The sequence below is a fragment of the Onychomys torridus genome, chromosome 2 (genome assembly GCF_903995425.1).
Source record: "Onychomys torridus chromosome 2, mOncTor1.1, whole genome shotgun sequence".
Taxonomy (NCBI): domain Eukaryota; kingdom Metazoa; phylum Chordata; class Mammalia; order Rodentia; family Cricetidae; genus Onychomys; species Onychomys torridus.
The window spans coordinates 77,161,383-77,186,450 of NC_050444.1; the positions used below are offsets into that span (position 1 = coordinate 77,161,383).

Genomic DNA, 25,068 nt, shown 5'->3' on the forward strand with positions numbered 1-25,068 from the left:
CACACACTCCTCACCCTTCTGATAAGGAATGAATTTGTACATGACTGAAGGCCGAAGCAGGAACAGACATGCGCAGAGTGTACTGTTTCTGCTTCCTAGCCGACTGAGGCAAGATGGTCACCAGACGTTAGAAACACAGGGAACCTTTAAAAGGTCTAGCAGAGGGCATGCATCTGCTGCATCTGGCTCCAGAGTCCTGCTGCTACACTGTTAATTATCACAAGCTGTCATTCTCTCAGGGCTGACCTATCAAGATCAACCAGGTACACACACCTTTCTTCTTTGGGAACAATGGCTTGGGCAGGCTGGTTATAAAGAAACAGAAAGCCTCCTTTAGGGAAAATTAATGAACATCATGAGGCTTAAAAAGGAAAATTTTAAATTTTGTTTTTCTCTTTAAAAGGTTTGTTATAGATTTCCTAAAGTTAGTCTCTCTACAACCGTAACATTTGGTTAATATATAGAGCAAAATCAAACTTATTAAATAAAGGAACTATATATAGCCACTTCAAGAATGTTCCTTAGGTTTCCAGGTTGCTATGTAAACAAGTAAAGGAGAGAGCCAGGCTCAGTGACAGCATCCCCTTTGAGGATTGTTGAGCAGGGTGCATAATAATGTAAAGACTGTATTTGTATATATTGGCAGACAGATCTCACCATACATTCATGATTAAGTGTTTTTCTTTTTCTTTTCTTTTCCTTCTCTCTCTCTCTCTCTCTCTCTCTCTCTCTCTCTCTCTCTCTATCTCTCTCTCTCTCTGTAAACAAGCAGATTCATGGTAACATTTTCAATGGTAGAGGAATTAGAGTGTCAATTAAGATGAACTGGAATTATATAGCAGTGGCAGGTGACACTCAACAAGAGTTAGGGCAGAGTAGGAGAGGCTCAGGGAAGGGACAATGTGTCTTTCCTCTCTTCCCTTACCCACTTCCTCCCTTCTCAAACTTGCTTCAGGCCTCAGGAGGCTAACTTGGGTTGTCCATGGCAGTGATTGGCCAACAGGAAGGAAAGAAATGGACTTCCCTTCCATGTTTATTGGGTCATCTTGGGCCAACTATGTGCCCAGCCCAAGCTCTATTCCCTGCGAGCGAGTTCTCAGATGGACTTCAGCTTCTGCCTCCTGTTAACTCAGGCTGGCTCTGCATCGCTGGCCGCACTTCCTCCACTCTCTTTTAAAGCTGCCCACGACTGTCTCGAGATCCTGAGCCCAGTCTCTCAGTAAACACTTGTCACAGCATCCTAACCTCATCGCTTTCATGCTGAGAATTCACCATATTCCAACAGATACTGTGTTACTCCACTGCATTACCCCAGAATCTCATCTGAGATAACAGAGAAAAGATTTACAATGTACTTTGGGGTTCTAACGTATTTTATTGTTTTCTTTTAGAGGTCAAACTATTGTAAAAACATGATAGACATGTGATATTTTTCAGATTCCCAAGAGAAGAGAGAAGAATGCTCAGATAAGTTAGACAAAACCGTATCTGTTAATATTCTCTCCTAATTTTGCTACTGTATTATGAACTACAACCTGTTTAATAAGCAAATTTACTGCTTACCTCAACGAGCTGTTCTTTCTGCTCAGAGAGTTTACAGGCATATTCCGCCAACGCTTCCAAATTTCCTTCTACTCCAGTAAGTTTTAATGCTTTTAAAACCACATGATCAGCGTGGAATTTTAACAGGTCGGCTGCCAGCTGCATCGCTGTATGATGAAGCTGAAGAGGAGGGTGGAAGGCAATCAGGGCAGGGAAATGAACCAAAACATTTATGACCAAGCACCTGAGGAGAGCTTTAATAACTACAGAAGAGAAACCCAAAGTGTTCCACCTCCTCTGTTCAAAGTGAAAAATCCCCCGTGGACACAGAAGCCCTGGAGCACCGGTTAGCATCTTGGTCCTCACAACAGCGAGTCATTGTGCCAGCAGCACTGCTGTGAGAAGAAGATGCCCTGGCCACTCAGCGAAGAGGCCTGGGGACCTTCTGCATTTGAAGCAGCTAGGTCTCTCACATAGCTTCTCTCCTGCTGAGAAGCGTTGGCTATTGACAGAGATGGTGAGAAATGGAACAGTATTAAGAGTTTGCTGTTCAAAGGGCTGGAGAGATGGCTCAGTGGTTAAAAGCACATCTGATCTTCCAGAGGATCTGGGTTCGATTCCCAGCAGCCACAGGGAAGCACACAACCATTTGTAAATCCAGTCCCAGGGATCTGACACCCTCTTCTGGCCTTTTCAAGCACCATGCACACACTGGTGCCTAGATATACATGAAGCCAAAACACCCACAGACACAAAAATTAATGTTTTTTCAATGTTAAAAAAAAAAGCTTAGTGTTCAGACTACTAAAGGAAGATTTGATAGTGACCTACAATTATGAAGCAGTTTTTTAGGGCAGCTAGTAGTACAATTCAATCAAGGCCTGGATTTAATTCCCAGTACTGAACAAAGAAAAGAAGAAGAAACACTTGGGGTTAGCACCTCCCCGATGTGTACAAGGCCCTCAGTCCAATTTCTAGCATTTAAGAATGCTATTTAAGTACATTTCTGAAAAAGCGTCACTGTGAGAGCTAGCCAATTAGGTACTGGATAAAATCCTATTAAATATCTTCATGGCAGGAGCCTGTAGAGACTGGACCCCTGACAAGCAGGACCCAGTGGCTGCCCTCAGGAGGGAACATTCTGTGTGTAGTTGTTCTCCGAGAACTCTGGGCCTCAAATGGTGTTCAACACAGGCAGCCCTCATCTTCAGCTCTCACTCACACTAGGAATCTTTGGACAGCTTAACTCTAAAATCCTGTGTGTGTGTGTGTGTGTGTGTGTGTGTGTGTGTGTGTATAAACTGTATGGCAGGTGGGTTGGGATTTTACAAAAAAGTAAGTTTTAATGAAAACATTATTTTAAGAAAAATCTGACTTTGAATTAAGCCTGTTAGAAAGTAGCACTTTCTTTTTCGTGGAAGTAACTGGATGTCAATTCAAATGACGGGACTTTGTATAGAATGAACAGTGGAGCTGTCTGCATTTATCAATTATCAGAATAACCACAGCCAGAGAGACATTCAAATGTACTTTCCTGTGGAAATGAAATGTTACAGAAGAATTTCAAAGGACCTTGTTTGACCGGCAGAGCCTTAGAAAATATCTAACCCGATGCCCTTGTGCAACCATCCACAGTGGCTGAGTGATTTGCCAATGTCTTCTAGCTCTTAGAAACATCCTGAGGACAACTCATTCACAACAGAAGAAGAAGAAATCAGGACAAATACTCTGTCCCTGCCTGCAATGTCCAAGAGCAGCTTCCCAGGGGTCAGGTCTCTTAATCCTTACAAGAACTCAGGGTTGATGTGGCAAGGAAGCAGGCTGTGGGAAGTCATCTATAGCAGAAGGCTCTCAGGCTGCATTCATAGTTCAGTGTTTCAGCATTTAATTTCATCTCTTTTTTTTTTTTGGTTTTTTGAGACAGGGTTTCTCTGTAGCTTTGGAGGCTGTCTTGGAACTCGCTTTGTAGACCAGGCTGGCCTGGAACTCACAGAGATCTACCTGCCTCTGCCTCCCAAGTGCTTGGATTACAGGCGTGCACCACCACTGCCCGGCTAATTTAATCTTAATATGATGAAATCAAACAGTTGGGGAAATCACATCTTTCCACATTTTACAGAAAGCTTAAAGGAAGTCTGTCTCTGGTTAATATGTGAAAAAGATCACCTGTATACAGTGCAGAAACAAATGCCCAGAACCCATTTCATTCTCCAGAGACTTGGACCAGCTTCAAAAGCACAAAAGAATAAACAAAGAAGAGATAACGGTGGAGAGGTTTCTGTGAGGAGGGTTTGAAGGCAACAATTTGACATGAAGTTGCAGTAGGAACATAGAACTTCTGAAAAACCTCAAAAAGCATCCATAAGAGAGAATGTCAGTGTACTATAGCTACAGTATGAAGCCACAGTGTGATGGCATCTGTCACTGGGCTATAGCTCAGTGATAGAGCACTTACTTCCCTAACATGAATAATGCTCAATTCCTAGATCTGCATAAACAAACAACAAAAACTGGTTTTAAATTACTACACATAAGAGCACAGGTCACAGAAAACCTTCCACCCTCAGCTTCCTATCTGCTCTATTGTGCCACAGCCTGGCAAAGACCAAGACCCACAGCGACAGCATAGGAATGTGAAGGAAGCGATCCTGTGGTCCATGAAAGTTCTAGCAGGAGTTGGGGTGCTGTGGAATTGTGGGGAAGTCCTACAGCCACATGAAAAATGAGATGCTGGCACTAGAGGGAATGTTTTGATTCTTTCCCTGAAAACAAACCAGAGCTTGACCCTTTCACAAAGGGCCAGACAGCAAATATTTAGGCTTTGCAGACACAGAGGCAGCTGTGACACACAGAACAGCTGTCTGTCACAGAGAAAGAACAGTAGCTACACTACACACACATGTGCAAAGCTCGTTCATGGACAGCGAGGACAAAACCAGATGGCTGAGTGGCAGCATGATTAAACCTGGCTAAAAAGTGACCATGAGACTTGAAATTCCAAGTGCCCAAGTCAGTCATGGATGAACACATTTTCATTCTGGAACAAGGAAATCTCCTCAACTCAAGGACGTTTGAAGAAAATCAACTTTAATTTCAATGAGGCATAATTACACAGAATGCTCCCAGTTTAAAGGTACAGTTTGATAAGTTTTGCAGACACTTCAGCCACAGAACAACTCCCACCACACTCAATATTTCAAGTATCTCCATGGCTCCAAAATGATCACCTTTGTTTGCCCTTTTGCAGTAAATGTCTCACATCTCTGATCCCAAGAAGCCACTGACCTGACTCTTCCTCACCTAGGACTTTCCTAAATGGAAGCACACGCTTGCTCGGTCTGCTGTGCCCACTTCTTGCACTCAGTGTGCAGTGCGCTTTGTGAGTCATCTTACTGCTAGAAAGTGTTGGTAGAGCAATCGTCAGTTCGCCTATTGATAGCCCTTGTTGCTGCACATCCAGGAGGTTCCCAGCTATTGTGAAAAGGGCTGCTATGCCTATTCAGTGTGAGCTTGGAGGATGACTGTTAATAAGGGTGACTTCACACTAATGACCAGAGGAGAAGTCAAGCACGGTGTGGCCCCAGGAATGCACTAATGCACATGGGTTTCACATGTATCCTACAGCATGAGGCTGTGTGTCAGACTCCTCACCTCTTTCCTCAGCTCGTTGAGCCCGTGGCTGACCTTCAGAACAGTGAGCTCCAGCTCCTCGACAGCACTCCTGGTCTTCCTGCTTTGCTGAAATGTTGAGAAGGAGACACGGAGGTCACTTGACCTTCTTCATCTCTTGCTCCAATTCAGTTTTCACTATAAGTTATAGTACATTTTAATGCCACTTGACTACACTAAAAGTGTTTGTGTTTGTTTTTTTGGTGCTATGGATCAAACTCTGGAGGCCAAGTGCTCTACCACTGACGTATACTCCCAGACCTGGTTGAAGCATTTCTGTAATTTACCTGTTTAAGGTTACAGCAGAAAATAGAATTTGAGTTATTCCATTGTCTTCCACACCAACGATAAACAGGTGAATTTTCAGAACCAAAGTTTCTTAATAAATTTGTGTCTAAACTAATGTCTTTTATCCCCCCCCCCAATGTCTATCCATTTGTTTTTTAGCATAGCTGAATACCAAAATTCTATTTTTCTCTAAGGGGATCCACAAGCCCTTCTTTCTCAGGGAACCCCCAGGTCACCCACTCTGAGTCAGCCTCTTCTTTACCTATTCCAACTTTTTCTCCAAGTAATCATCCCAGCTTAGAATCACATGTTTATGTTTTATAATATTTGTAATATGTGTTTGTTCCTTTCCTTCTGGGACAAAAGTTGGGTTTACATCAATTCCACAGTACATGCTGATAAAGCATCTACAGGTCACAGGTATTCAATTCTCTCAACCAGTAGATCGAAGTCAACCCCAGTGCCTTCTGGGAGTTGTCCAGAGTCCTTTCCCTAATGCTGACTTCACTCTCTGTCATGCCCTGAGCGTAGGATCTATCAGGAAACTTAAGACAGTTTCTTTGTAAAGTCATGGTGGGCAAAGATGATCTTATTTCTCTCTAGACTTCTGACACTTGGCAGGTAAAAGACATTCAGTTACAACTGTAAGAAAAAAATAATGGGAAGTACATCCAGCAGACAGAACCAGAGTGCTGAGTGCTTTGAAGTATGTGAAGAGTGTTAGCTACAGAGCTAGTGATAATGAAACCACATAATAATAAATCACATGAAATAAATAATTAATAATAAAATCTCCAAACCTGAGCATTTCACCACAAGAAATTTAGTATTTAATGTCGAGCTTAGGATACATCACTACGGCAATCTCCTCTTCATACTACACAGCACACACATAATTCAAACACAAAACACGGCTCACGGCTCTTATACTCTCTGTTAGGGCAAGACTCCCAGACACAGGCATGTGCACTGCTGGAATGCCAAGGAAATACCCCCAAATCTGTGATTTCTCTCTACTCTTTATGTACAAAGCAATGCAGCTACCAGGGAGTAAAGGGCCACTGCTTTCCTTTAAATCCCACAGCCTCTTCCTCTTTACTGCCCAAACCTTAATTCCTTAATTCCAGATTGTTTTACTTTCCACCCCCATTTGCTGTGAGCTACATGAACTACCTTATGACCTAGCCTAGGTTTAAGGAATAAATAAATCAACCAAAGGTGCCAGAACACACCTTGGCCTCTGTCCCCTCCACCCCTGCTTCTGCTTTACTGCTATGAGACTTGGGACAAACTTCCTGTGTTGTCACACTTCTGTAGTTTTTACCCATCCTGCTTGAACAGCCTGCCATGTTGAAAGCATGCCACTTAGTCCAGGAGTCTATATGAGAGTGACAGACTCTTTTACCTACAGCTAGGTCTACCCTGATCTTCACTGCATCTAGACTCCAATAAGAATTCTAAAATATTGTCTGTACATCAGCAGTCCTCAGCACACTGCACATCTGAATGGCACCAGCAGCAGACTCATGTTTCAAGGACCTCTGTTTATTTCTCCGTTCTCCACACTAAAGAAGCATCAGGAGGAGGAATTTTCCAAGAAATGAATATGTAAGAAGAGTGGAGAGAACAGGGAACCTTTAGAGGGTGATGATGGCACAGAATCCAGCCTGGCCAAGAGGAGAATCAGCAGCCTGAACATGCAGGTGCTGTGAGCCACACAGAAAGCATAGTTTTGCCCACTGGGATGGAGAAAAGGGATAAGGCATGCTTGTGCTGTACCAACCAAATCCATAGTCCTGTTGGCTGTGTTACCTTCCACACCTCTCTAAACGCTAAGTGAAAAGCCATTGCCCAAGATTTACTCTAATGAACACAGTGCTTACAGCTTGTATCCACACGGAAACGAACTGTTGCAATTCTGTTCTCGCCTGAGTAGACAGCTCCAAGATGCGTTCCCTGTGCTCATGGCTGGTGTAGGCAGAATCGGTGAAGTCCTCCACGCGCTCCAAGATGACCTCCAATGCAGCAGAAAGGTTCTCCTTTGACTCAAAGTAAAGGTTCTCCCGAAGAGCTTCAATATTCAACTGAGGGCAAAAGGCATGGAAAGAAAATCCATCTAAGTATCTCCCAAATGGGCTACAAGTTCTGACAGTGTCCTGGAGATGCACTAGCAAGTCCTTTCCAGGCTCAGGAGTATTGCAGCCTCCACCCAATGGTCACCATAGTCTCCAGTTACCTGGAAGGCCACTTTGTTCAAGAGTCCTCAACGGCCACACAAGGCCTTTGTTCAACAGCTGTTAATACAACAACATTGTCACAACATCAGAGAATACTAAGGCAGAAAAGGCACCAGTGTGTAGAATTGGTAGAAATAACAAACCAGCCTCCAGGTGAAGCATCTGCAGCTGAAGAAACTGCTTAGGCCAAGTCCCTAGGAAGTTTGCCCTCAAGTGCGGTGTGCAGAACCGCAGGAGTTAGAGCACGGTGCAGAGGGTGACAGGGCTGGAGAGGGCATCAGGCTTGCCCTGGCTCACCCAGAACCTCTCCCAATCTCCTAACAGAGTTTGTATTTTGTTTTATGTCCCTAATAACACACTGGCACAAACATCCTCTACCAAGAGGACCGTATTACCTTTCTGAACTATAAACTTGATAATGCCACAAGACCTCTCGGTAGCTCCTCCCCAGCTACAATCAAGGGCTAATGTCTGGCATAAAGGTCTCCATAGTCTTCTCTGCACTCACTACCCTGGCAGCCTATCCTTCTGGAGACTGTAAGGATTCTCTTGTTCCACCTACTCTGTGCAAAGAGTTCTTCCAAACTCTAACTACACTCATGGGATATCCTTCTCTCTTAACTTATACCAGCACAACCTTAGCCTCTAGCCCATGAACTCTTTTAAGACACAACTCACAGACAAAAGGCAGTAATGATCACGACTGTGGTCACAATTAGTGAATGCACTGCAGGCACACCGATATAGACCTTGCACTTTAAATTCCCACCAGTTATTTCAAAATAATCCTTACACATGCCCCATTTTAGCACGACCTGTGAAAGACCAGCTGAGAAAACTCAAGAGGCCAGAGGGGAGTGAGTGTTGCCCTTCCCTTGGCCTGAGTTCTGTCCAGTCGTCACTCCATCCTGGGGAACTTTCTTTTTAGTTAAGAAGTAACATGGATAGAGGCTGTTGAATGGCTTAGCAAGTAGGATTGATGCTCTACCAAGACTGATGACCTGAGTCCAGTCTTCAGGACTTGCAAGTTGGAAAGAGAGAATGGCTGCCTAGAAGTTTCCATCAGACCTACACACACACACACACACACACACACACACACACACACACTAAATAAATGTAATAAAAAAATTAAAATAACATGGATAATAAGTAAGGAATGGACAATGATGACCTGAGAATTTAAACAACCGAAACCTAAAAGTTAATCATGTGCAACTCCCATTATTTATGGTATTGATCTTTATTTTCATTTTAGGCTGTGTGTGTGTGTGTGAGTGTGTGTGTGTGTCTGTGGCTGTGTGGCTGTGCGCATGTCTGTGTGTGTGTTTAAAAAGCAACTTAATAGAGTTATATTGGTCCTTTGAAAGCTATTAAGTTCTGTTTACATAAGATATGGCCACTTTCAATACCAAATAAAAAGCATTTAAATTTCTCTCTACAGATTATTTTTTCCATCAAAAAGAGACAAGTGTCAAGTCAGGCATAGTGTTCCATGCCTGTAATCCCAGGACTCATAAGGCTGAGGCAGGAGGATGGCATTCTGAGATCAGCCTGAGCTACATGGCTGGGTCCCATTTTGGGAGCGCCTCCTTATTCAACCGTCAGCAGAGAGAACAGTTCTCCGGTGCTTTTTCACTCCCTGCTCTGACCTGGATCTTCCCACAAGGTCACAGTGCAGTGAGGCAGAAAGAACACCATGCCTGTCTCAGCTCTGCTTACTCTAGCTGTGCCACCCTTAGCATATCGGGTAACTTTTCAGGGCCCCCTCCATTTTCTCATCTGGTAAATGATGCCGCGTCAGGCACTGCCATAGGACCCTCTTCAGGAGAAGTCAGACCACCTGGAGTCAAATCGCAGCTCTGCCACTGAGGCAGGAAATCCAGCCCCCCTCCCCCTCAGACTCCCTAACAGCACCAGTACCTGTGAGGATCCCGGGTCCACACATTTAAAGCACTCAGATGGGCTGGCACAGAGTGAGGACTCGGGGAATGTTAGTAGGATTTCTTTTAGAGCTGTAACTGTTGCTATTGGATCCTATCACACAAGGAAGAGCAAGGACCCCCGCAGAGATTGTATGCTGCTTGTGATCATCTGCAGAAGGCTCTACATGAAGGAGTCTGTCTAAACCAGCAGTTCAACAGGGCTGCTGCTATAAACAATGACCTGTATTGTCTGTCAACATAACCCTGAGCACATATTGCTCACTGTCAGGTTTCCACAGAATGGTATTACATTAAAGAAATGTATTTGATTTTTTTTAAGTGAGTATGAGCAATTTGCCTGTATGTACATATGTACACCATGTGCATGCCTGGTGCCCGGGGAGGCCAGATGAGCGCATCAGATCCCCTGGAGTGGAGTTACAGGCAGCTGTGAGTTGCCATGTGAGTGCTAGCAGATGAACTGGTCCTCCGCAAGAGCACCCCATGCTCTCAACCGTTGAGCCAGCTCTCCAGCCCCCGAGATAGAGTGCTTTCTGTGAAGAACCACTTGATTTTTCAAAATTATGTGTATGGTGTTTGTGTGTGTGGAAGGATACACATGAGTATGGGCACCCAGGGAGGTGTCCTTTGTCTCCAAGTTTGGTGCTCTTCAAAAACAGCAAACACTCTCAACCACTGAGCCATCTCTCTAGACCCCAGAAGAAGCACTCCAAATCATTACCCAAAACATGATCACTATACATAATGATGCTCTCTTAAATGAAAAAGGGAACAGAGCAAAACCTACTCTTTATCCTTACCTTCAACTCTTTAATCCCAGTAAAAATGCTGATAGATGACCTGTCAGTCTCTCCATTCTGTTTGCACTCAGTCACGATCTCGATGACCTTATCCAGGGCCACTCTCATCCGGTCAAACACTCCGTCTTTGTTTTTATGGGCTGAGTCACAGCTGGGATGCCTGAGACATGTCTTCAGAACAGTTGAGGTTTTTATTTTAATAATAACTCATATCATAACACATTAAAATCTTACAGAGAACATGCCATGCTAATAAAAATGGTTCTTTACCCAAATCTCCTGGCTCCCCGGCTCCCCCAGCTGCCTCTCCTCACTAGTGTGGAAGCAGGATGAGTAAAAAGCGACAGCAAGGTTAAGTGAACAACCAGAGAGGAAAGCTGCATCTTCAAACATCAACAGTACATTCGTCTTGATTCCAATGATGGAAAAACCCGACATCGTTATCAGGATTAAAAGTGTTAAGTACCGCCTTACACATGCAGGAACAAGAAAGGAATGGGGGAAACTGAACAAGATGATAGATGACTGTGGCTGTGTCTTTCCCTATTAAAACGTGACGTAAATAAAGATCTACTCCAGGTTCTAGATAGGAACAGAACATCTGCCTCTGCTTTTGTGCTTTTGCTAATCCCAGGGCATCAGTAAATACTCCAGAGGAAAAGGCAGTTCTTTATAAACTCCTATGGAGACATTTACCAGCTCATCCCTGAACTGAATCACCTGAGGCTTGGGAACACACACTCCTGTGCCATCATTTTATAACAGCCTCTGTTCACAGTACTTAATCCCCTCTCTGCTGCCTAACTGCTGAGTCAAAGCAGGCCCAGATTCAGGAGCTGGGGAAGGAAGGTTAGCATTCACGATACTAGAAACAGATTAGACTTGGTTCTAAGGTACTGTTTTCATCCCTTCAAAAATGCCAAGTAGGGAGGGCTGGGGGGGGGGGGGGGCTGAGTGGTGGAGTACATGCTCAGCAGGCACAAGGCACTGAGTGCAGTCTTCTGCATATGAAAAGAATAAATGAAATAAAATGTAAAGCTCGCACAGTTGATGCATTTGCTCAGGTTGTTCTCATCAATGACTCAGATGAGTAACATGGGCGCTTACCTTTGATGCTGTGAGGAGCATCATTGTGCCCTTTTCAAGCACGGCCCTCGCCACCGCCATTCTGGCCTTTTTCTTTTCATCTTTCAAATCCTAAAGATGAAATCAAATCACTGGGTAGTCTAAGATCATATCAGCAACCTGATCTTTTGAAAAACCATTCACTCAACAACAATAATGTCCAAAAGGCCAGTCACACTGTTCCAGTACAGAAAAAAGAGGAGACAGAACGGTTGGTTTCCTTCTCTGTAGTCACGTACTGCAGTCCACATGTCTGTGTTACTGTCTGCCTCCTCCCACAACCTCTGAAACAGAAGTTGCATTGGGCAGGGACTTTGGCTTCCTTACTGTTAGGTCCCCAATACCTAGAGTACTCCAATTCCCAGTAAGTTATGAGAATCTGCTGAGTATGAAGAGGCTAGCTGATGGCTATTTTCAGCATATTCTGACCAAATTAAGGAAGAAAGGGCTTAAACTCTGGAAACAAATACTAAGAAATTGAGGTAGGCACGGCACTTACCAAACCCCAGTGGGGAAAATACCTACTATTCTCTATCTGATGAGTTAAATTTAACAGGTTTTCCTGCCAGGTGAGGTGGTGCACGCCTTACATCCCAGCACTGGGGAAGCAGAGGCAGGAGGATCTCTCTGAATTTGAAGATAGCCTGGTCTATACAGTGAGTTCCAGGCCAGCTAGGGCTGTCCTTCAGCTGAATGTACAAATTTAAAAGAGTTGATCACAGTCTTATTGGACCTGGGAGAAATATTCTCTACACCAATATTCTACAAACCAATTTTATTTTCTTTTTTGATTTCTGAGGCAGGGTCTTGCCATGTAGCACAGGCTATCCTGGAAGTCACCAGGCATACCTAGGTTGGCCTCAAAGTAATGGTGATCCTGTTGCCTTAGAATCCCATGTGCTGGGATTACAGGAGTAAACCACCATCCTGGCTCCATACCAAATTCCTAACTACAATTCAAAATAACAATGGAGGTCTCCCCATTGTGTGGCCAGCAGGAAACACAGCCAAAAGAGCCACACAGGCTTTGGAATCAGAGTCCCACTACACTGGCCCAAGTAATCAGAAAATGTTAGATGATGAACTGTCATAAAAATACTTAGGCTAATAATCTTTATAGGAAAGAGTGTGGGGAGGGCAGAGGGAAAGGTTGATGAGAGAAAAAGAGAAAGAAAAGAAACCAAGGTATTAAAGAACACTGCTGCCAGAACACAAAATGAGACAAGGTGCTACTCAGGTGGCTTTTCAAAATTTCATGTATTTGTTGATTTTGTGTGCAAGTGCACATACGTGGGTATGTCTGTGTGTCTATGTATCTGTGTGTGCTCACATGCATGCATAGGCATGCATATGTCATAGCATTCCTGTGGAGGTCAGAGGACAACTTACAGGAGCTGTAATCTCTTGCCACCATGTGGATCCTGGGGATTGAACTCAGGCCAGTGCCTTTACCCACCAGCCAGCTTGCCAGCTACCTAAACATTCAGTTTTTTTCAGAGACAAATACTACTCCCCAGCCTGCCATTTTCCAGGCCAATGTCCATCTCCCAACTGTAGCTGCAACCAGGAAAGCTCATGTCCAAAACTGAAGGAGTGGCCTGGGCAAGGACGTCCAGACCTCAGCACCACAGGTCAGGCCTGCTGACAAGACAGATTCATAACCAAACATCCCAACCAGAGAGTCTATTCTGACATGCTGTGGTCCTCTACCTCCTCTAAGTTAGAAACATTGGTCTGAATTAGGGAGCAGGTCTCAGAAAACCAGACACTGAGCCACAGTTGAAGAATGACAGGCATGACTAGCAGAGTGACCTCAGAAAAGTCCATCTCAGGTTTGCTTCCCTTATGTATAAAACACTAATAACAATGCTCAATGTGTAGGGATGCTTTGATTATCAAATGCAATCATGTATATTAAATACCTAACATAATATAATCAGTGCGAATAGAACATCTGAAAAATTTTCAGTGTGGTAAGGACATACATTTTGTCTGTCTCCTGTCAGATGCGCAAACTCCACCATTTCATTTCCAAACTGACTGAATATCTGAACAAACTCCTGAAAGCTGTTTACTTTCTCTAGTCTCTCCATGGTTGCAAGAACCTGCAAAACAGAAAATACATTATTGTTGGGCAATGAACAAGACGCAGACTGAGACTTCCAGAGCTGAGCAGAGTGAAGGGAAAGAAGAAAAGCTCTAAATTCTATGGGAAAGCAGAGAAAAAAGAAAACACAGTTGCTGGACGGTGGTGGCGCACACCTTTGATCCCAGCACTCAGGAGGCAGAGGCAGGAGGATCTCTATGAGTTTGAGGCCAGCCTGGTCTACCAAGTGAGTTCCAGGACAGCCTCCAAAGCTACAGAGAAACCCTGTCTTGAAACGGCCCCCCAAAAAAGAAAACACACACACACACACACACACACACACACAGAGAGAGAGAGAGAGAGAGAGAGAGAGAGAGAGAGAGAGAGAGAGAGAGAGAAGGGCCTCTAAGACATAAAAGCTGGTTCAATAGTTAGAACCACTTGACTTGATTTTAGGATAAGGAGATGTGAGTTTACTTATAAATTCAAAGAAAGAGAAAAATTCTTGAATAAATAGTGCTTAGGGAGTTAAAAGCATCTGCAAGAAAAAGACAGACGAAAAGCAAAGGGCCACCTCAGCACAGAACCAGCTGAACCTGGTTTAGGGGCTGCACAGGGACAAGGGGTTCTGAAAAGGAACAGCACACTGTCCTGGGTGAGCCTGCATTTCTAGGGGTCTTCCTAGGCAGGTTCTGACCTTCCCTGATGGATTAACCCTTAAAGGAGGAGACAAGGGCGTGTCTCTACCTCGTGGTAGATTCTGTTCTTTGCAGGGTCTCTCAATGTGACTTAGGCTGGCCTTACACTCACTATGTAGTCCCATAGATTGGTCCTGAACTCATGGTGATCCTCCTGCCTCAGCCTCTCAAGAGCTGAGATTATAGGCATGAGAGTCACCCCCAGCTCCATCTTATCTGTTAGTAATAGTAACTCTTAAGGAGCTCATGCAGGCTGTGTTAATCACCTCTGCCGGCAGCGCCTGCAGTGACTCACTGGCCTTTGAATCGATAACCACTTTGGGAAGACTCCACCACTCTCACGTGGACCCACTAGGGCCCAGGCCCAGCACAGACCACGGAGGCTCCTTCAGAGCATGTCTGAGCATAGCACTAACAGCAGTTCTGCCCGTTCCTTGATTCTTCACACTTGGCTTCACAAGATCTTCCTTTGTGTATTTGGAGGTTTGTTTGTTTGTTTGTTTGGTTTGGTTTTTGACACACAGTCCCTAGCCTAGGCTGACCTCAAACTCCCTATGGAACTGAGGATGATCTTGAACTTCTTTCATTTGAAGTATTTATTGGTATATGTATGTATACATTCATGTGTGTGAATAAATGTGTGTGCAGATACACATGTGTACACAGATGTGAAGGACGGAGCTGGATGTTGGGTGTGTTCACTAATCCCTCTCTTTATTTACTGAGGCAGGGTCCTAAACCCGGAGCTCACCTATTTGGCTAGTCAGGGGCTGAAGAGATGAGGCAAGCTAAATAAACCTCCCGTCTTTATAAAGAACCTAGCCGTAGGCAATTTGTTACAGCAGCAGACATTTGACAATGGTAGCATAAGAACTAAGAAGGCAGTGAAGAGAAAAAAAAACACACAGAAACTATACAGGTCATTGAACTAGGATTAGAGGAACCCCAGTTTTGAAAGAAAATGGAGGGGAGGTAATCCAGAGTCAGGAGTAGGATGGGGGTTTAGGATTTCTCAGTTGAAAAACAGTTTTGGTCAGTCGGGCGCTGCTGTGCAGACTAGATCAACTGCCAAGAAACTTCCGGCAGTGAAGAGGGAACAGAACATGCACAGTACAACCAGCTGAAAATGCTGTTTTCTTGACATAAGAAAAACAGTAGACAAATGTGAAACATATTTTCTGATAGTTTTTTCTTTCTAAAATAACTACTGATTTTGGCCAGAGCAAGATAAGTTAGAAAAACACAGATATCCTGTGCTTGCTCATTTTCACTGAGGCTGTGGAGAGCATTTGGCCTGCTAACCTGCCCAGGCAGCTCAGGAAACACAAGCAGTTCCACAGATAAGGAAGCCGGCGCACTGAGCACAGCCTCCATCTCGAAAAGACAGGAAACTCTTCCTTTTGTCTGTCATTTTCTCCGACTTCTTTTTGTCTTTAAACTTACACTTTTGGTTTGCTCAGCATTCCTGAGGGGTGGAGGGGGTCAACAGAGCCACTCTCAGATCCTACTGAGAGAATGAATCTCCTCTCTAGAACATTCCTGGGGGATGGGAGGTTAAGATGGCCACCCTCAGATCCGACTGAGAGGATGCACCTCCTCCCTGGCTGATTTGGTTGCTGTCCACCTCACCTAGGAGCATATCAACAGAAAGCAATGCTGCTTAGTTCTCAGTGACCAGGGCCACTGTCTGAGGGAGGGTAAGAGTTTATCCATTCTTTACGTTTTGCAATTCTTTTGATATATTTAAGGGCTCTACATATGGGAACTTTGTAGCTGTAGATATATATATATATATATATATATATTTTTTTTTTTTTTTAGACAGGGTCTCATGTAGCCCAGGCTGGTCTCAAACTTCTATGTAGCTGAGGCTGGCCTTGACCTCTTGATCATCCTGCCTCCATTTCACAAGTGCTGTGATTACCGGTGTGTACCAGGACATTCCATTTTATATGTGCTGGGGATTGAAACCAGGGCTTAGTGCATGCTAGGCAAGCATTCTATATAGCCAGAGCCCAGTGATTTACATTTGTCTTTAGCTTATAAATGGTTACTCTCTGACTGGATAAAAGTACTGAAGGACTCAGGATATTTGTTAACTAGGTCTCTACTGCAAACAACATCAGCTTAGCTTTTCTTCCCAAATTGCATATAGTTAAGGCTTTTGGCAGTAAGCCTCAACAAGACTTTTGCTGTGTTGTTGCTGTTAAATCAGAAACATTATTTGCATTTCAAAGTTTAGGCCTGGGGCTGGAGAGATGGCTCAGTGGTTAGGAGCACTGACTGTTCTTCCAGAGGATTCAGGTTCAATTCCCAGCACCTACAAGGCAGCTCACAGCCATTTGTAACTCCAGTTTCAGGAGATCTGAAGCCCTCTTCTGGACTCTGTGAACACCAGGCATACCTATGATACACAGACTTACATGCAGGCAAGCAATCACATACATAAAAAACTAATTTTTTTTTTTTTTTAAAAATAGAAATAAGTAAGCTCAGTAAATTGGAGACGGTAGGTGTAGGAACGCACTATTTTAAACTCTGGGCAATGGGTACTATATAAATAATGAACTAATATGCATAGCCAAACGATCTGGATGTCACCTCCATGAGGATTCTGAGCCACGCTGAGACACAAGCACAAGAATACCTTGTTTCTGGACGTCACTATCTGCTTGATGACGACGCGGTCCGCCAGCAGCAATACCTTTGTCACGGAGGACAGCAGCAGCCTGGCAGCCTGCACAACTCCGGTTTTGTCTGTCAGAATTGTGCTCTGGCCATCCGATTCCAGATGATTCCATCTGGCCACATCCGTGAGTGCTGCAATTGTTTCTCCTAACAAGAAAGAGGAATGTTCTGTTGGGAATAAAACACTGGAACAAAAAACTGGACTTTTCTCTCATTGTGACTACAGCATGCATGGGAACTTCAGGCACAAGAAACAACCCTGCCTTAGATGGATCCTGGGATGCTTTCTAGCAAAAAAAGAATTAAAAAAAAAAAAAAAAAAACATACACACACACACACACACACACACACACACAAGTACACTCTTCAGAACCATGACAAACTTTGACTTGGTCAGAAAAACACAATTTGTCTTTCTAGTAGTTTGGCCAACCACACAACCTAAAAGTTGCCTCTGTGCAAGACAAAAGAAAATTCCCAGGATTTAAGAACCAGAAACCTAAATCCAGAGCAGTGAGCAGGACATAGGTGCCCAGGCCTAAGTGAGGCCCCCAGAGGGAGGTGAGGAAGGAGGGGGCACTGTCCATCACTACCACTTTCTGGATTTGGAGGAACATAGAAGGTCAGTAGAGAGACAAGGCTTTGGGGTTAACATCTTGAAAAGGGGGAGGTGGGGCTGGAAGAATGAGTTATAGATACCTAAGGAATCTGCCTGTTGATCTCCTGGAGACAGGGTAGGGAAAGTAAACCAAGTAAGAGAGTTCAAACCCTTGCTGACCTTCAGGTTTGTAATTGGCAACTGATACTTGTTTTTCTTTAGTTCAGTTTTGTTTTGTTTTACAACAGGGTCCTCGCCACTACGGGCCTGAAACTTGTTGTGTAGACCAGACTGGCCTCAAACTCAGCCTCCCTGTGCTAGGACTAAAGGTGTATACCACCATGCCCAGCTTAATTTTTTTAAAGATTCTTACATTTATTTTCTATGTGTAAGGATATTTTGCTTGTATATGTACATCTGTATGCCACATCAGAGGAGTGTTGGAGGAAGTCTATCACTCTAGGTGGTCTTTGAGAGTTAAAAGACTTCTGCATTACTACTTCACTCCCTCTGGTTCCTGCCTGAAGGTCAAGCCCCGTTCCCTGTTCCTGCCTGCCTGTCCCTGCTCCTGCCATCATGCCTTCACACCACCACCAAAGACTAGATCTAGTCCTCCACCTTTTCTTCTCGCAGTTAGGTCTCTATTGCTGTGATGGGACACCATGACCATGGCAACTCTTACAAAAAGAACATTTAATTGGAGTGGTGGCTAACAGTTTCAGAGTTTCAATCCATTATCATTACAACGGGGAGCATGGCAGCATGAAGGCAAATGTGCTGGAGCTGAGAGGGCTACAGCTTACAGGCAACAGGAAGTCAACTGAGTATCTGGGCAATATCCTGAGCATAGGAAATTTCAAAGCCCGCCCCAACAGTGACACACTTCCTCCAACAAGGCCTTACCAACTTCAACAAAACCACACCTCCTAATAGTGCCATTCCCTATGAGATTATGAGGGTCGGTTACATTCAACCACCACACCTTGGTCATAGTGTTTTATCACAACAATAGAAAAGTAATTAGTACAATGCAATTCTCTAAAACTCCTTACTGTTAGTTAACAAGATTTTAAAAATAATTTTGTCTAAGATAAATTTTGAGGTCCTAAAAACATGTATGTCTAATGACTGAGTTTCTCACAAAAGGTCTATTGTTAATTTTATTATATACATACAATAATGTCTTGGCTGGAAACATAAAAAAACCTTAAGTAGGGGCTGGAGAGATGGCTCAGTGGTTAAGAGCACCAACTGCTCTTCCAGAGGTCCTGAGTTCAATTCCCAGCAACCACATGGTGGCTCACAACCATCTGTAATGAGATCTGGCGCCCTCTTCTGGCAGAACACTGTATACATACTAAATAAATCTTTAAAAAAAAACAAAAAAAAAAAAACCTTAAGTAAAAAAATATTAAAATCTCTGTGGCCAAGCCACAGGCTACAAACCAGTTAATATTAGAACAGCCAGTAGCTGGGAAAACGTAGAACAGACTGGAAAAGACAGGCTTACAGCAGGGCAGCTCTCAGTGCAGGGGAGAGGACTTGACAGATGGCAGTCACAGGACATAGAAAGGAAAGTGACTTAGAGACAGGGAAGAAAGAAAGTATAAACCTGGGAGCTGACCAACGATAAGAAAGAAAGAAAAAAAAAAAAACTATTTCAAGATTACAAACCAAATCGTTTAAAGACAGTCAAGGACTCAGGAAGGAAATAACAAAATTAGCTTTCAGCCACAGAAATTCAGAATGACACACGCACACAAAGCACAGGTCACTAAATGTGGACAGCTAACTGATGCTTACCAGTAAATCCAAGTTTATGATAGCCAGCCTCCAAAGAGCTCTACCTGCTGGTACCCATGTCTACCAGTGTCCTCTCCCATACTGTTCTCGGACTGGTGGGCAGAAGAGGAGGCACACCACCTTGAAACTGAGCCATCAAATCCTCTCAGGCCAAGCCAGTGAGGTGGCTGTGGGCAAGCGCACTTGCCATGCAAGCCCGATGTCTGACTTTGATCTCTAGAACCATAATAAAGCAAACTGACTCCCAAGAGTTGTCTCTAACCTCTTACACATGCACTGTGGCATGTGTGTGGCCACAGATACATACAACGAATTTTTAAAAACTAAAACCATCATCTTGTTTTCTCTCTCTCTGAGAGAAACCAAGTACCAGGTTACAGGCAGCCTTACTACTACAAAGAGATCCACATGGTGACCAACAGTCAACCAGGAAGTCTGCCAGTGCCATTGGGAGTGTGCAAAACACATCTCCAGTGCAGTGAGGCCTGCAGATAACTGAGGCCGGACAGACACCTCCACCCAGCATCCTAAGATGCGCTGACTCAGGATGGCCCAGGGAAGCCACGTCCTGACTCTGGTCTGAGACTCTGCTGCATGGAAGGTAACCTTTGCACAGCAATGGACACTGCTGTAGCACTAGGTTTTTATGGCAAAATCTGCAGAGGACAAATGTGCTCAGAACTAACCCTTATTGTGCCGGAAGGAGCAGAGGAAACGGCTGAGGTCCTGGTCTAGCAGCACTAGCTGGAAGAAAAGATGTTTTCTTTGTTCCTCTGGATAATGTCCATTTTTCCTATCACTCTTGGCCACCGAAGGCACCGCAGAAGAGCCTGTGCAGATATCACTGTATAACCATTCCTTTTTCTGACTAAACCCTGGGCATTCAACAAATCAGTAAGTGGGTGGTAACCCCGGTCCCCTGCAGAACAGGGTCAAGTGTCTCCTTCCCAGCATAGCTCTTCCAAGTGTAGACTGCAAAGAATTCCCAGAAAAGGCCCAAAGCTTACAGTTTCATGGTTGTCACTTGTAATTTATTATAAGCAATGAACTAATATAGTCCCTTAGAGTGAAAACTCTAAGACACTCTAACAAAAGCATATACAAAACATAAATCTTGACAGGTAGTCAAGTAAAAAGTAAACAACACAGGAACTCACCCGAGAGAAAGAATACAATGCAATAATTATGACATGAAAATTTGTTGAACACTTATTTGTACCAAATGCACACACACACACACACACACACACACACACACACACACACACACACACATCATGTAATGCCTCTACAAATATGAATAGCCCCATTTTCCCTGAGCACTCTGAGGCTTGCCCAGTGTCTCTGCCTGTTGGAGGAGGTGGGACTGGAATGTAAGCCGTTAACCCAGAAGCTCTAGGCTTTGATCACAGCCTCATCTCCTTGCCCTCAAGTGTGCACACACTGCCCAGGAGAAAAGGGCCATTGAGGACTGACTGAGCCAGCAAGCCATCTTCATCTTCAATCGTCTGGAGGATGGAGGTTCCTTATTAGTTACTTCAGGAGGCTCACGGTTGGGGGAAGGGGTTTCTCACAGGATCAAGAGGCACTTCTGTCGGCTTAGAGGAGATGGTGTGTGAGGCCCAGACCTCCAGAGGGACTGCTCGGTCCTGGGCTGGGGCTGCAGCTCACACTGAGGACAGGTCACAAGGCTGAGGAAGCACAGGCCCTCACACTGCCCCTTGCCTGTTTCCCTGCCCCTCTCGCTTATCAGGAGCAACTGGAGAACGCACCCCCTTCTGTTTTCTCCGCATTGTCCACTGTACTCGGTAACACGCTGTGTAAGTGCCCACGGAATAAATAATGTGGTGCCAGGAAAATAGGACTCTCCTCTTACAAACTGGTTTGTTTCCTCTCAGCAAACAATGAGGATTATATAACCCTCTGTTTCTCACATTTTTGTCTTGCTTTCCAAGAAGCACAAAGATAAATTGCATGCTTAATTAAATATTAATCTTTGCCAAAGATTCTGGTATGTTTTTTCCTCTTATTTTAATAGATTCCCTTACCATCTCTTTTCAAAACTTTTTCATAATGGGAAAAATAGAAACTACAAATAGGGCAAAGCCTTCTCCTCTACTTCCCACATAAAGCTGTTTCCTAAGCCAACAAATGTCAACAAAAGCCGGGGAGTCAAGCCCGAGTCCCCCATTCCTATAGTGAACACCCTCATTCTATCTGTTCAGCAACATCACCAAGAGTGCTGTGCTGCGTTCTTCCTGCTCTCTGTAACTCTATCACATTGTGTTAGGCTGTTCTGCTATAAACAGATCCTATGAAATCTCCCTACCTGAATTCTTAACCCTCTCTCTCAACCTCTCTTCTGCATATCACCCACCGCAGTCGCCAACAGTCAGCGTGGCATGCCATTATTCTAACCAGTGAATGAATCCTGTGTTTCAGGCTTAGGACTGGAGTCAAGAGAGGCCCAACATTCCTAAAAGGCAACTCAGATCACTAATGTTTTAGGATATCTTAACGTAAAGCAAAACTAAAGTATTTTGTCAAGGATGTAGCTTGGTGATAGCTTGATTAGCTAGGAACAGCCCAGGGTTCAATCATCAGCACTGCAGAAAATGAACAAATTCTTAAATTTTTCTGGATGTAGCTGCACACACCTATAATTCTAGCACTTGGGATCCAGAGGCAAGAGGATCACTTCAAGGTAAAAGCCAACCTGGTTTATACAGTGAATTCCAGAACAACCAGGTACATAGTGAGATTGCCTCAAAATAAATAAATAAAATATCTCCTATAATATCCAGAACAATGAAATCGGTATAAATAACATTTAAAATAAGTATTCACAGCTGGACATGGTGATGCACTGCAGCACCGGGCAGACTGGGGCAGAAGGACTCCCACTATGTTTGAGGATAGCCTGGGTTATGTAGTAAGACCTGCCTCAAGAAGCAAACAAGAGCTGGGTGTGTATGGTAGTTTGAATGTAACTGACCACCATAATTTCATAGGGAGTGCCATTATCAGGAGGTGTGGCTTTGTTGGAGTGGGTATGGCCTAGTTGGAGGAAGTACTGTGGAGGCAGTCTTTAAAGGATTCCTATGCTCAGGATACCACCCAGTGTGTCAGTTGACTTCCTATTGCCTGCAAGATATAGGACTCTCAGCTCCAGCACCACATCTGCCCACATACTGCCATGCTCCCCGCTGTGATGATAATGGACTGAACCTCTGAAACTATAAGCAAGCCACCCCAATTAAATATTTCCTTTATAAGAGTAGCCATGGTAGCACATGGCTTTAATCTCAGTGCTTGGGAGGCAGGGGAAGAGACAGGTGGATCTCTATGAGTTCAAAGCCAGCCTGGCCTACATAGAAAGTTCCAGGCCAGCAAGAGTTACATGGTAAAACCTTGTCTCCTAAAACAAAACAAAACAACAACAACAACAAATAAACAAATAAAAGGTAGATAAACATTCACATACCTGCTTGCTTAGCTTCAATGCAGGCAATATTAATTTCTTCTTTCAAATCCCAGTTTTCATTGGCTATAGCTTCCCCTACTTTAACAAATCTTCCAACTGCCAAGTTGACAGCTTGTCCCACACGCTGAATTGCTTGCAGAGTTTTATCAGACTTTTTGGTATTATCTTTATGGTTAATAAGTGTGGTAATCTAAAAATAAAAAAAAAATGAAGCAACTTTTAAAACTTTTATCCTAATACTAAAAAAAAAAAATCACAAAGGTCAAGAAAATTAAACCCAGCTTAATTTTAATCAGCCTAACCCAAGGGACTAAATCAATAGCTTTAGATACTGCAACCCAGGGGCCAGCCAGCAAAGCATCTTGCATCATTTCTCAGGACAATGCTTCTATTAATTGTGATTGTGAGTTCACCTGAGGGCGGTTATCTGGAACATACAGTTCCAGATGCTCTCCAGACAGTCCAACAAATCTTAGAGACATAAGAAGCAGGGGGGGGGGGGTGGAGGGGCAAAATCACAGGTTCAACACTCACAGATGTTTCCTCGGCTCCACCCAGCTGCTCTGAGTAAGGGCATCGCCTCCCATGGCATTCCACCCCACTGCTCACAAAGTTGAGTGGGGCACACAGATGACTTTCGCACTGCAGGTATAGCTCAGTGGCAGCGCACTTGCCCAGCACATGGGAGGTTCAATCCCCATCACTATAAAATGATCCTTGAGCCACACACATTTACTGAACTCACTAGCAGCTCTAGCATGACCAGGGTAATCTACTCTTTTAACCCAGTTTTGTTGTATCAGCAGCCCCACAGTACAATACCAAGAGTTTTATCATTTGGTTTTAAGCACTGAAATACAATATAAAAGGTGACATGTACAGATCATTAAAACAAATGAAAATCTTTAAAGTATCTTAGAAAAATAACACATGTACAACACTCACATTCAAAATACTTATTTAAAAATGTTAGATGAAAAACAGATACCAACTAGTGAAAGCATACTGAGTTTCACTTTGAAATAATTTATTACAGAATGATAACGAAGACCCAAACAAAATACTAGAGAGATGGCTCAGTAGTTAAGAGTACTGTCTACTCTTCAAAGGACCTTGATTCAATTCCCAGCACCTAAATGGCAGCTCACAACTGTCTGTAACTGCAGTTCTCAGAAAATCCAACGCCTTCTAGACTCTCTGGGTACCAGATACACAAATAGTGCTCAAACGTGCATGTACGAAAATATCCACACACATAAAACAAAACTTAAATTTTAAAAAGACTTGAAACAGAATATAAGAGGAAAGTATTCTACACCAAGCATTTATTAAGTTAAGGTATTAAGAGCTTAGAATGAACAGAAATGTCTAAATTTGAATCTTGGGATAGCCATCACACTTAGGGATGAGCTAAGTGATGCAGAGAAATGTACTGAATGACACTAAATTTCTTTTATTTTTTTTGTATGTGTTCATATGTGCACACATGTGTGAGCATGTGTGTTGAGGCCAGGGTCAATTTTAGATATCTTCCTCAATGGCTCTCCACCCTATTTTTTAAGGCATGGTCTTCCAGTGAACCCAGAGTATTCTCCACCTGGGCCGGCTGGCCAGTGAGCTCCCAGGACCCTACTGTCTCCACCCTCTTCCACAGCACTGAGATTCTGGAAGTGTGCCGCTACATCTAGTTTTTAACTGGGTGCTGGGATCCAGACCCAGGCCCTTATACTGGTGGTACAGGCTCTACAACCACCGAGGTATCTCTCTGGAGCCCTGCCACTAAATACTCTCATCTACAATCTTGTTCTCCAGCAAATGTTTACATCTATTGGATGCTGTGTGGTGGTGTGAAGGAGAACGCCCCCACAGGCTCATATGTTTGCATGCTTAGCCCAGTTGGAGAACTGTTTGAAAGGATTAGAAAGTGTGGCTGTATTGGGGGAGGCAGGTCTCTGGGTTAGAGGCCCAGTGTCTCTGTCTTTCTGCTTGCTGCCTGTGGATCAGGATGTAAAGCTCTCAGCTCCTACTTCAGAGCCAGGCCAGTCTGCTTCCTGCCATAATGATAATGGACTAACATTCTGACATTGTAAACAAGCCCCAATT

The 25,068-nt window shown here is 43.9% G+C and overlaps 1 protein-coding gene across 1 annotated transcript in view; it reads right to left on the reverse strand.

Annotated features, from left to right (window-relative positions):
- The window catches only part of Ctnnal1 (catenin alpha like 1), a 57,508-nt gene that overhangs the window by 19,430 nt on the left and 13,010 nt on the right, over positions 1–25,068 (reverse strand). The window contains exons 2-9 of the mRNA XM_036177827.1: positions 22,966–23,155; positions 17,039–17,226; positions 13,593–13,712; positions 11,590–11,679; positions 10,483–10,653; positions 7,383–7,583; positions 5,194–5,280; positions 1,564–1,722 (exon numbers count right to left, since the gene is read on the reverse strand). Of these exons, the coding sequence (XP_036033720.1) occupies positions 1,564–1,722; positions 5,194–5,280; positions 7,383–7,583; positions 10,483–10,653; positions 11,590–11,679; positions 13,593–13,712; positions 17,039–17,226; positions 22,966–23,155 (1,206 nt within the window). The remainder of the gene's footprint in view (positions 1–1,563; positions 1,723–5,193; positions 5,281–7,382; positions 7,584–10,482; positions 10,654–11,589; positions 11,680–13,592; positions 13,713–17,038; positions 17,227–22,965; positions 23,156–25,068) is intronic.